At 43.3% G+C, this 12,079-nt stretch overlaps 1 protein-coding gene across 2 annotated transcripts in view; it reads right to left on the bottom strand.

Moving 5' to 3' along the window:
• Positions 1-5,879: 5,879 nt before the first annotated feature.
• The window catches only part of ST3GAL5 (ST3 beta-galactoside alpha-2,3-sialyltransferase 5), a 51,367-nt gene continuing 45,167 nt past the window's right edge, over positions 5,880-12,079 (bottom strand). For both annotated transcript variants that reach the window (XM_059942836.1, XM_059942837.1), the window contains exon 7: positions 5,880-10,082. In XM_059942836.1, coding sequence (XP_059798819.1) covers positions 9,834-10,082 — 249 coding nt within the window. In that variant the 3' untranslated portion in view covers positions 5,880-9,833. The remainder of the gene's footprint in view (positions 10,083-12,079) is intronic.

Below are 12,079 nucleotides of genomic sequence, written 5' to 3'. Positions count from 1 at the left end.
TTGTGGAAATCTAGTTGTCCCAACAGCATTTATTGGGGAGACTGCTCTTTCTCCATTGAAAGGACTTGGAACCCTTGTTGAAAATCTGTATAGCACAGGGAACTTTACTCAGTATTCTGTAATAACCTATATGGGAAAAGAATCTGAAAAAGAATGGATTAAAAAAAAAAGAAAAAAAGTCAATTGGCTGTCAATGTATGAGTTTATTTCTAGACTTTCAATTCTGTACCATTGGTCTATATAATTATCCTTATGCCAGTACCACACTGTTTTGATTAATGCCACTTTAGTGTAAGTTTTGAAATTCGGAAGTGTGAATCTTCCAACATTTTTTTTCTTTTTCTAGATTACTTTGGCTACTTGTGTTTTCTTGCATGTCCATATGAATTTTAGGGTCATCTTATCCATTACTGCAAATCAGGCATTTGGGATTCTGATAGAGATTGCACTGAATCTGCAGATCAGTATGGGAGGAGTGTTGTCATCTTAGTGCTTTTAAGTTTTTCGATCTATGAACATGGGATGTCTTTCCCCTTATTTAGGTCTTCTTTAATTTTTCAACAGTGTTTGGTAGTTTTCAGACTATCAGTTTTGCACTTCTTTTGTTAAAAGTATACTTTTATATTCATAAGTATTTTATTCTTTTTTATACTATTGTAAATAGAATTGTTTTTGTAATTTCATTTTTGGTGTGCTCAAAGCTATTATACAGAAATATGATTGATTTTTATATGTCGATCTTGTATTCTGCAAACTTGCTGAACTCATTTATTACTTTAATCATTTTCAGTGGATTCCTTAGGATTTTCTATGGACAAGATTATGTTATCTGAAAACAGAGACTGTTGTAATTGTTCCTTTCCAATCTGGGTGACTGATATTTCATTTTCTTGCCTAGTTGCCCTGTCTAGAATCTCCAGTTTGGGGGAAAGCATTTAGTCTTTCACCATTAAGTGAAAACCCATTAGCTGTGGGCCTTTTGTAGATGTCCTTTATCCAGTTAAGAAATTTCCCTTCTATTCTTAATTTGTTGAGTGTTTTTTTACCATGAAATGGTATTGGATTTTGTCAAATGATTCCCCGCCCCCATCTAGTGAGATGATCACGTGAATTTTGTTTTTTATTCTATTGATATAGTGTATTACAAAAAGTGTTTTTTCCAAGTTAAACCAACCTTGCTTTCCTGGGATAAACCCCTGGTCATGGTGTATAATTCTATTAATAGAGTGCTGGATTAGATTTGATAGCATTTTGTTGAGGATTTTTGCATCTATACTCATAAGAGATATTGCTCTCTAGTTTTCTTTTCTTGTGATGTCTTTTCTGGTTTTGATATCAGGGTAATACTGGCCTCACAGAATGAGTTGAGAAGTGTTCTCTTCTGTGTTTTGGAAGCGTTTGTGAAAAATTGGTATTGACTCTTTAAGTGTTTGGTAGAATTCACCAATGAAGCCATCTAGGCCTGGGCTATCCTTTGTGGGAAGTTTATTGATTAATTATTAAATTGATCTCTTTACTTGTTATAGGTCTATTCAGATTTTTTTTTCTTGAATTAGTTTCAGTAGTTTATGTCTTTCTAGGAGTTTTTCCTCTTTATCTATTATGTAATTTGTTGGAATTCAGTTGCTCATAGTAGCCACTTATGACTTTTTTCTATAAGGAAGGTCAGTAGTAATGTACCCTTGTTCATTTTTTAATTTAGTAATTTAAGTATTGTCATTTTTCTTGATCAATATAGCCAAAGGTTTGTCAATTTTGTTGATCTTTTCAAAGAACCAGGTTTTGTTTTGTTGATCCTATAATTTTTCTAGTCTCCATTTCATTAATTTCTATGCTAATCCTTGTAATTTCTCTCCTCCTTCTTGCTTTGGGTTTAGTTGACTCTTCTTTTTTCCAGTGTCTCAAGGTGGAAGGTTAGATTGTTGACTTGATATCTTTTTTTTTTTAAGCTTTATTTATTTATTTATTTTGGCCGCACCACATGGCATGCGGTATCCTAGTTCCCCGACCAGGGATTGAACCCACGCCCCCTGCAGTGGAAATGCGGAGTCCTAACCATTGGACCCCCAGGGAAGTCCTGAGATTTCTTTTTTAATGTAGGCATTTACAGCTATAAATTTCTTTCTAAGGACTGCTTAACTGCATCCCACAATTTCTGGTACATTGTGTTTTTTATTTTCATTAATTTCAAAGTATTTTCTAATTTCTCATAAATTTTTTCTTTGACTCTTTGGCTACTCAGTTGTGTGTCATTTAATTTCCACATCCTTGTGAATTTCCCTAATTTATTTCTTTGACTAACTTCTAATTTTACTGCATTGTGATTGGATAACATTCTTTGCATCATTTCAATCCTTTTAAGTTTATTAAGGCTTGTTTTGTATACATTGGATAGAACAACTGGGCAGAAGGCCAACAAGGAAATAAGTGACTTGAACAATGCTCTATGCAAACTAGGCCAAGCATGACATTTTCTAGAACAATGGCCAATTAACCACTGGACCACCAGGGAAGTCCCAGCATGTATGTTTAAATGTATCAGTATCTCCAGTGGATGTGTATTATTTGTACCATAAAGAAAAAATACAAGTAGTGTTTCTTCCTGATGGCGGGTCTAGGAGTCAGGAGTTGTGGTGGGCAGCAACCAGCAGATCAAGGAAGTGTCAAGGCCAAGCTGGGCTCTGCAGGGTCTATAGGAGCTCTACTGCCTCCCAGAACCTCACTCTCCCAAACCGTCCACTTAACAAAGGACAAACTTGGATGTAAGAGGCGTTGCAAAGGCAGAATCCACCTGACCTTCCACCTGAAACTGGAGGACTCTGGGTCATGGTACCTGTGAGATGCTGCGTATCAGAAACTCAGTCGTTCAGTGGAAGAGCCCTGGAATTCTTGGCATTTGGAGTCTGAGGTCCAGGCTAGCTGGGGAGGAGGCAGTGTCCTGAAGGAGGAGGACATGCTGGGCTGTGGCTCTGGAGACTTGACGGCGAGGCCCCACTGCAGACCTGGGTGTGGGAGTAAAGAGAGGCTGTATCAAAGTGTGACCCATGCGCGTGGATGACCCTCCAGGGAGAAATTACAACGGGAAGGGGAAAAGAGGATCAAGGCCAGAGGCTTGGGAGGAGGAAGGGGAACCCAAAGAGAAGTGGTCAGAGATGGTGCAGGAAGGAGGGAAATAGCCCAGCGGCTTGGGAGGAGGAAGGGGAACCCAAAGAGAAGTGGTCAGAGATGGTGCAGGAAGGAGGGAATTAGCCCAGCCGAAGAGGAGGCCTGACATGCAGAGGAGTGGGTCCCACCGGCCGCCCTGGGGGCTGCTTGGAAGCCCAGGGCTCTGAGAGCCGCGCACGCACTGCAAGACACTAGGCGGCGCTGTGGCCCATTCTAACAGCCACTCCTTTTCGTGTCGGGGTTTTCTTCTTTTTAAAGAGAAATTAATGTGTGCTGCCCCCCCCCCCATTTCCTGTTTAACAGATGAGAAGCCCAGAGAGGGACTGTGGTCCTCCCCAAAGCATACAGGGGTGTCATAGCCGCGGTAGGGCCACCTTGCCCACCAGGCCCAGCCCTCCAGCGCCACCCACTTTTTAGTCTTGCCGACAGTGAAATCACCTTCTTTGCTTTTCCCATCCTTTCTGTTTCCCGTTCCCCATCCACCCCATCCCCATTCTCCTTCCACCTGCAGCCACAGAGATGTGTTTCAGTATAAACTGAATCAAGTTGCTCTCCCAGTAACACCCTATAGTGGCTCCAGATTGCTTTTTACCCTGACATTCACCTTAGCCTGGCCTGCAGGGCTTCATGCCTCTAGAAGCTTCACCCTGAGCCTATGTATACTTGCCTTTTGGGTTTGCTCTGATAAAGCTGGTCTTGCTGTGTCACCTCCACCAATCTCTTCACTCTGCTTCCCCACTCCTCCTCTCTCCTCTAACTAACCCCTTGGTCTCAGGCTGACTTCCCTGTCACCCTCCCCATGCTCCACAGTGCCCTCCCCTGTGCTCTAATGCCTGCGTTGTCATGTTCATGTCTTTAATGTTTTTTCCCCTCTAGACTGAACTCCAGGGCAGTAGGACAGGTTCCATTTTGTCTGCAGCCTGTCCATCAGGGTCCAGCCGTGGCTCTAGGAAGGCTATCGCACTAAGGGTGACCATGCTGGCAGAGCAGGAGAGGAGCTAGCACCAGGTGTCACAGGGCAGGATCTTTGGGGCAGGCCCACTGAGTACTAACGTATAGCCAAGAGCATCTGTCTGGAACCGTGGGCAGACCATCAGCTGTTCTCAGCGTTTGAACAAATGGTGTTCCATACAGAATGGTTAGCCAGAGCCACAGAATCGAGCCAGCAGAAGGGGCCCCCACTGTTGGTCTCACTTTTGTATTCTAGGAGCTGGTATAGTTTCGTGTTTTTAAAAATAGAACAATCAGGGTTTCAGTTCCAAGTTTTGGAGAAAGTGGGGCTGCATCTGGAGCAGGTAGGAATCAGCATGGCCTTTGTTCTCACCTGGTCAGACCTCTCCCAGAGTTGAGGCCAACAGACCCTTGAGCCAGAAAATGACAATAACATGGAGGCACCCACAAAGCTGATGGTGGACCAGCGCCCCGCCATGCTGTCGCTGTGCACATTACCAACTTTGGGCTGTTGGACAATAGGACCAACATGTCAAAATATTTCCCTCTCCTTTCTCTTACAACAAAGCTGTAGCAGTGGGTGTTAATAGAGCTTTTGGATTTCCCCAGTGCATAGGCCAGCTGCAGGGCTACTGAAACCGTTTGTTATGCAAAGGAGGTCATACACAGAGACTTCAAAAAGCCTGAAGAAATGAAAAATGATCTGAATAAGCTTTTCTTCTTTCTATTTCATATCTCAATGTTAAATGATATTTAAAATCCTGTTATCTTTTTTCAGGAGTATTCAAAATTGGACAATAGAAATTAGATAGTCCTTTGTTTCTGCAGGAAGTTTTGACACAAGGCTGTGGTTTTTAAATCTGGCTCCTAGCTCCAGGCCAGAATCTCCTCAGTTGTCAGCCTAATTTTGCAAACTTCCTAAAGAGGAAGGATTCTTTCTAGTTGGGGAGAAGCTAAATCAATGTTTAGTACAGGATGTGAACAGGGGGTGGGGTGGGCAGAGAAAAGGGAGAGGGGAAGAAAATCAGGACTGGCTCTTTATAGAGAAAGGTTTGGGGAAAACTCTGGAGTGACTTTGAAGTAGCTTCAGGCTGAGATGTAAGTGGTCAGGAGAACCCCTTCTGAAAGTTACTCCAACTGTCTTGGCATAAATACTTTAAAAAACACAAAATAGGTCACTAGGAATAAGTCTATAAAGCAACGAGTATGGTGATTATACTGTTTAAAGTCAAAATAGGATATTTGACCAGCTAATTGGACAGTATAATTGGAACTGAGACTGCCCACCCCTTCCAGATGAAGGGTGCCAGGCTGGCATGCATGAACCCTAAATGCTCAGCTGTGAAGCAAGAGGTCGACCAGATGTTTCCTGATTCCTGGTCCTGCTTCTGGATCATGAGTGGTGGTGATGTTGGGAGAATAGGAGAGATTAGTAAGAGAACAGAGGGTCTGTCCCTCTGACTTCTCCAGGATCACAGTGCACACCATGTTCTTAAATTTAGGTCAATTTAGAGAAAAATGACATAGATGAGCCACAGGTGACACAGAGAGGGAAAGGCCGCTGCTGGGACATTCCACTCAACTTTTAATTTTAGGACAAGACTTTTGGTTTACACTGGAATCTATAGTTTTACCTGTTTGGAGTGTGTGTGTGTGTACGTATGTTTTTTTTGAGTCTTCCTCTTCATACTAAATATCACACTGGAAGAGGAAGCAGCTCTAGAACAAAACCTCATAGTCAGAAGGTATTTTGTCCACCATTTATTTTATTATTTATTTATTTATTTATCTGTTGGCCACACTGTGTGACTTGTGGAATCTTAGTTCCCCCACCAGGGATTGAACCTGCGCCCTCAGGAGTGAAAGCGCGGAGTCCCAACCACTGGACCGCCAGGGAATTCCATCATTGTCTTTAACGTCGTTTTTTTCTTGAAACTGATTTTCTTCGATAAATCAAAAAAATATAAGCCAGGTAACAGAGAACAGGGTGGAAATACATTGCTCCTTTAGAAGTTACAAGTTTTTAGCGTACAAACAGTTATTGCTGTTATGACATGTCTACTGAATAGTCAGTTTCTTATTGTACATTTTCTGAAAGTTCACTTTCTTAATATTTCCAGCTACACAAAGGCTGTAATGGCTACACCTGTCCAGTCTTGGATGGCTGCCTGACACCAGAGCAAAACTTGACATCTCACTTCTGCCAGACAGAAGGAAACTTATAAACCTGTCATTCTTCCGGCATGTCTTATTGACACAGCTCATTGGAAAAATCTGCTTTTAAAAAAGTCATAACTAAATTTCACAGCATGTAATTTATTCTCATTTCACCACAGCCCCGCTGAGTGGCTACTTTTCCTGTCTGTGGAATGGGTTGGAATTTAATACTGGGAACTAGCCAAATCGAATCATTTGGATAATGAAAGTCCAGCTACAAAGACTGCGGTTTCCTTTTGCGGAACACTACTTTCTTGTCAAAATTTGAATGTGCGTATGAATGAATGGTTCTCCTCAATTTACTTCAGTTTTATGTTGTGTCGGTTGTAGGTAAATACAGATAAACACCTTGTTCTGTGAACACAAAAACAGGCTAAAATGGCATTGGGATGTAAGAAAGGAGAGAAAAAGACAGAAGTTTGGGCCAGGGTGCCTGGTCCTCCAGGGAAGGGCAGGCCCAGCGTCGCACAGTTCCTGCTTGCTACACACGCGTTCTAAAAGCTCACTTCATTCTAAGGGGAATTCTGCTAAATCACAGAACTAGTCCTTTCCTTCTTTCTCAATGGACTTGACTGAAGTGCACCAAAGAAAGGAAGAAAAAATAACCCACACTTGGATGCCGTAAACCTGCCAAGGAGAATAGATCCCATTTCAAAATCTTCCTATGATGCTGGTCTAAAAGTTTCTCCTAAGACAGAAATAAGGCACATGTAACAATCCCTTTGATATCAAGTCCCAAAGCACTGGAGTTAGAATGTAGTTAAAATAAAGAGGTCCTTGGTTTCAGAAATCTTTAATACCCTGGGGAGACTAGGGTGTGACTACTGCTTGTTTTCTTTTACAATCAGCCCATGTCTGCACACAAACCAGACTGACCGTTGCCGGTCAAGAGGTCATAGCTCAACAGGAACAGTCCAAACAGTGGGCTTGACAACTCATTTTAACTAATGGGTCCACAGATGATGAGACCCGCCCCCGCCCCCAAATTTGTGAGAATAGACATGGCCAATGCCTTATTAGTACATTGTTGGAAAATTTTAAAAAAACAACACCACCGTGACACAAAAGTATCAGTGAAGAAGGCAAGGTAACACCTAGAAAAATGAAGTTGTTCAGAAGATCCCAATTTAGCTTTGCCTAGAAACACGACACACGTCATCAGGAGATACTCATCCTGGTCCCCAAAACATTCTTCTACGGCCAGCCTAGGTTTCTGGAGAGAATAAGCTCTCTGTAGGAAAAAAACAAAAAACTAAAACTCACTGAAATTTTCTGTGGCTCAAAGTTCTAGTGAGAAGTATGTTAAAGTACAGAACACGTGGACGTCATCCTAAGTTGCCTCAAAACCAATGATTCCATCCACGTAAGAGCATGTGTGCCTACAAGGCTGCACAAAGTTGGAAGCGTGATGGAGGAAACTCAGTTACTGGAGACCGACCTTGTGACACCCTGGGGCACCTGGAGGTCTGTTCCCAGAAAAGCAGGTGGAGACACAGCCCTGAAGCAAAGAAGTAACTTCTAATGAAAACTGCCGAAGTGCTTAAAGTTCTCAAAGATGGTCTCTGGTCAACTCTGACTGGTGGACACCATGAAAGGTCTTTGAAAAAGATACGCCTTTTTATTCACTTAGGGCACTTACTGCCTGCCAGTAATTAAACGTTGAGAGGCATGGGCAAAGCAACGTAAAAATGAAAAAAAAAAAAAAAGACACACAGAGGAGGAGGAGGGGAGGGATGAGGCCATGTCTGGTATTTGTTGAAAGCTGAGAAAGTGCTGGACTGGCTACTTCCCAGCAGCTGTGCAAGGCAGGGGAAACGAGACCAGGTGCACCCGTGAGGGGTTGCACTGGGAAAGCTTTCCAAGTGTTAGACCCTGGCTGCTTCTTGTCTTCTTTAATAAGCATCTGGGCTTCTCTAAGTAGCCCCTGAGGGATGAGGGGGTGGAGGTGTGTGGTGCAGGCCTGGTCCCACCTGAAACACAGGACAGCTGTGGACCATTTTCCTGAGTCTCAATATTCAGAGCTAAGTCTCACCATTTAACAGGTAGGAATTTTAAAGCATTTCTTCCTAAACGGTGTCTTACAGAGTAGAAAGCAACATCCATAGAAAATCTTAAGAAAAGACATAAAACCAGAGAAATCCTATTTTGCTACGCAGGTTGCTCTGAGCTTGACCCCAGAACCCTGGAGATCCAAGGGACTCATTCAGAGCTATGACCTGCCTCCTTGCCCCGCATATGCCGAGGAGCTGGCAGATGTGGGAGCCGTCGGCCTGGCCTGGGAGTCAGAGCTGCACCGGGGCTGTGGGAGAAATAGAATTGGGGGAGGGGCGGCAGCAGTGGCCAGCGGAGGAGACCCCTTCATCCTCCAGCCCGCCTCACAGGCATCTGCAACGAGGCCCTGCCGAGCAGTGGCGTCCAAGAAGGACATTTTAGCTAGACTTATAAACTTATTTTCTGGGGGGGGAAAAAAAAAACACTCAAATTAACTAGACTGTAAGAGTTCCTCAAAAGCTTTTATTCTTTTTTTTTTTTTTTTTTTTGACCAGCACACTGCCTGGTACACACTGCCAAGGAGGCATTCAAAAAAAACGTTTTTTCTTAAATAGGCAATTTATAACACTGGGAGGACTTCATTTCAGTGTTTCAGAAAACATGACTATTCCTGGAAAGAGTTTATTCCTCTACGGCTCTGGAGAACACAGGTTTTGTCCTCATTTTTATAAGCCACCTCAGACAGACAGTGGAATAATCTGGATTAACGTTTAAGTGTTTGGAAGGGCAGTTAAAAACTCTCAAGAAATCCAAGAGTTGTCCTAATTGCGGGGAAGACCGTGGCTTCTACCGCCTGGGGCAGCTTTGCGGTACTCGGAGGACACAGAAAATGTCTCTGTGTCCCTCCTTGACCTGGGACCTGCAGGACAGCCACCCTGCTTGATGCCTACAGGTCTTCCTGCAGAAGGCAGATCAATGGAGAGGGACGGTGAACTTCTCCGACCGGCCCAGGCCTCCTGCAGCAGCATGGCCCAACCAGTCCCAGTGGTTTAGCTACCCAGCACGTCACCCTGGAAGTGCTTCCGACATCTGTCCCACCAAACAGACTAACAGAGGACCAGAATCAGGCATTCAGGGCTGTCATCAAAGGAGTCGCCTCCCTTCTTCCACTTAATGACCTGGGATTCTATGTGCAGTAGACATGAACAGAGTTTTTACAAATTAAATAACTTTCTTAAAATACAATAAAACATCATTACATACAATTCTCTTTGGAAAGTCTTTCCCATTCTCAAAATTAACTTACAAAATTTTGTGCAAAAACACTGGCTTCAAATAAATAGGGGAAAAAAGTGGGAAGAGCGGAACTTTTTGTATTGTTTTTGTTTTTTAAATTAAAAGTGAAAAAACACCAGCTGCACTTCAAAGTTCTTGCAGGACGCGTCAAGAAGGCTGTGAAAAACAGCCCTCCGGGTCAGAACTGCATTTTCAAGTGAGGTTTTCTGGGTTCAGAATTCACAATGGATGCCTCCGCTGAGATCCCTCACCACGCCCTCTCTGACCAGCTTCAGGAGGAACCCGGTCTCTGTGGTCACATTGTGCATGGTCTGAAAGTTCATGGCAGCCATACAGAGATTGTCAAAGTAGTGCAAAGGTGTTCTGGGTTGGCTGAGGTCATAGCCAAAGCCCGCCAAACTGACTTCATCGCACAGGTGCGTGGCTAAGACAACGGCAATGACACCAATCGTGGGGACGTTCTGGAAAGGAGAAAAGCCAAAAAAAAAAAAGGTCTTAGCACAAGTCACTGCTTTACAGGTACACTACATGCCATGCAAAGTGATGAAAGTGGCACTGGGGGCTGCAATTTTATACGTCACCCAATTTCAAATATCACCCAATTCTAAAGTCTGACTTGCCATCCAAGTCAGGAATCTAGACTCTAAATCATGGTCTGTGATGTGAATTCTTTTAACACACCAGCAAGAGGCAGCCTGGCAGGTCCTGTTGCACCAAGCTGAAAGGTGTTCTTTCTAAAACTTCCACCCACCGGTCCTGCACAGGATGACCGTAATAGCAAGGCTAACCCACTTCCTCTCTCACGTGACAAATGTCTACAAGGGCTGCTCTGGGACAAGTGGCCACAGCCCTTCTCCGGACATGGTTTGGGAACCCGTCCCGTCCTGGCTGGCTCCTGTACAGCCTCTGCCTGAGAACAGAGCGGACTCAGCTCCCGCTGGTGAGGACTGTCTTCACCCCTTACTTGTGAAGACAGTCTTACTTCACCCCTACTTGCCTTTCTGGCAAATAACACCCCCAGGCCATTTTCACATGTCCTGCTGCTTTCAGTTTCTGCTCACTTTCTGTTCAGGCAAGTACATTTTTCGGCTCACATTACGGGCTTTCACATTTGTTTTTTCCAAAATGTACCCTTGCTGACTTTGGCCTAGAATGCCAAATGTCCAAAATTTTGGATTCTGGCTGTATCACCACTCCCTCTTCACGTCCAACATCTTGCCACTTGTAAATCTGGAATTGGTCCTCTGGATCTCCCTCACAGACTTGGGTAAAGACAGCACACAGGGCGGCAGACAGGAAGACAGAAAGCCCTGCAATGCCTAAGCCCTCCTTGGAGGCTGCTGCCCATCTACTACTTGATATTCTTTTGTATCGTCTTTCATGTGCAAATATACCTCCTTGGTTCATCTCAGCCGAGTCTGTGACTTCCATAAACAACTCTCCTTTTCTGTAAACTGGAACAACAGTGAACCTTTCAGAGTTCAGAGATTAAGGTGGGATTAGGGAACTTCCAGGGAACCCACCATTCGATAAAAACTGCTTCCTGCTCCTCAGTGTGTCATGTCTACCTCTCAAAGCCAGCCTCCCTTATTAAAAAGGAACTCTACAGTCATTTTACATGTTTGGAAATAAAAACCAAGGGAAATTGACCCTAAAGAAGCCAGCCTCCTGTTTGGGCTTAGGACTCTAAGGCAATGTGTCCTGTCTTCTCCACCTGCGGCCAGCTCGGCACACAGCACCTTAGGAGTACCCATCAGTGTTTGTGGAGGAGTATATAGGGGTAATGCATGGAGAGAAACTCAGAAACTATCAAAAACTCCCCAGAGCATGTTATCTCCAGAACACATCCCCCAAGGGCAGCCCTCACTGTCCAACAGGCTTCTCTGTCTGCTGGGAGGGCAGATGCATGAGGGGGTTTCTGACAATGCAATTTTAGATCAGAAGCCATCTTTCAAGTTACTGTTTTTATCCAAAAGAAGAATACCATTTTGACAATGATAAAAAATAAGCAAATATTCAATTCAAATGATAAATTATAAAGTAGAATGTAAAAGACTCCTATAGACTCACTCTCCAGAGAAGGGCATTCTTCACAGTTTGGTGATTCTTTCCAAGCTTTTTCCTATGCAACTATATACACATTTTTAGTTTTTAAACAAATACGGGATTAAATAAATGTTCTGTAACTCGATTTTCTTGCTTAATACATTGTGGAGGTGTTTTCATATCCATTAGTTTTTCTTCATCCTCAACAGTCACACAATATTGCATCGACTATACCATAATGTTCAAACAATTCTCTAATGATGAATGTTTAGGCTGTTTTTAGTCCTTTGCTATCAATGCTATGATGAACATCCTAGAACAGCCTTGCAGATTTTCTCTAATTTCCTTATAATAAAATTTTTAGAGTCAAATTGCGGGATCAAAGACTCTTCATATTTTAAAGTGATATATG

This window comes from Balaenoptera ricei, chromosome 13, assembly GCF_028023285.1.
Source record: "Balaenoptera ricei isolate mBalRic1 chromosome 13, mBalRic1.hap2, whole genome shotgun sequence".
NCBI lineage: Eukaryota > Metazoa > Chordata > Mammalia > Artiodactyla > Balaenopteridae > Balaenoptera > Balaenoptera ricei.
This window is presented reverse-complemented; position numbering and strand designations above follow the sequence as displayed.